We start from the raw sequence: 998 nt of genomic DNA on the forward strand, positions 1-998 counted from the left end.
ACTGACTAGAGATGCTAACGACGATTATTCTGGACATTTTGCCTTTAAAACGTTATAAAATCGAGTCTTCTATCTTCAATTGTTAAAGCTATAATACACATGAATGGAACGATACTTCTCAAAATAAATCATAATACCTATTAATAATATAATGAACGTTAAGGAGTGCAATATATTAATAAAAACAATTTACAAGAAAAAAAAATGAATTTGTTATTGACAAATCATTTGGAGTAAAAACATATTTCAAAATCTAATATAATTCAGAAATTAGTTCATATTATCACGGAATATATGGCTTTGGTATATATAACGAGTAAATTAGCGACGCAATGGAATGTCAGCCTAAATCATGAAAGTTTGGAACACTGAATATGGTCTTGAATTCTTTTACATGTTAGTCTAATGGTTGAAATATGCTTTTCGTTACACGATCAAAAATGGCAAAATAATCGTCAGAACAATTGAAGCTTTAGGCATCTCCAGGCGATATCAGACTTGAAACCATCTGCCAAGTCTAATACAAGAAACAGGAGGAAAATGGGTAAAGAAAAGTCCTTTCGGGTGCGATTGCTTGATTTGGAAGACGAAGAAGAAGAAGAACTAGAAGAGAGAAGAGGAGAAAGTGATACGGTTCTAGCTGAGGAATGAAAAATCATATTCAAACCGTGCCGCAGCCTCGAGGTAGGATCCGACGACGCTTTGAAGGAGCGCGAGGACGATCCCGGGCGATCCTCGCTGAAGAAGGTGCGCCGGCGAGGAGTCAGTTGGATCCACGACTGCGAGTCCACTGCGGTAAGTGATGAGAAATCAGGTTAATCATTAAGCCTGACATTTTAAAGGCAGAAGCTATGGGGACCATCCGGCCTAGTATGTATCAGACAGAGGGCCAAAGAGTAACTGGAAGTCTCGGGGGGTAAGAAAGGAAATCGATTGTCGTATGTAAATCTTCGCATTTGATTTATGTATGCTGAGTACTGCATATGCATGTGTGTATA

General features: G+C 38.1%; 1 protein-coding gene across 1 annotated transcript in view; it reads right to left on the reverse strand.

The window, feature by feature from the left end:
- Positions 1–455: 455 nt before the first annotated feature.
- LOC137621876 (uncharacterized) overlaps positions 456–998 on the reverse strand; it is a 77,938-nt gene continuing 77,395 nt past the window's right edge. Inside the window, exon 2 of the mRNA XM_068352382.1 lies at positions 456–790. Coding sequence (XP_068208483.1) covers positions 456–790 — 335 coding nt within the window. The remainder of the gene's footprint in view (positions 791–998) is intronic.

Source organism: Palaemon carinicauda, chromosome 28, assembly GCF_036898095.1.
Source record: "Palaemon carinicauda isolate YSFRI2023 chromosome 28, ASM3689809v2, whole genome shotgun sequence".
In the NCBI taxonomy this organism is placed as follows: domain Eukaryota; kingdom Metazoa; phylum Arthropoda; class Malacostraca; order Decapoda; family Palaemonidae; genus Palaemon; species Palaemon carinicauda.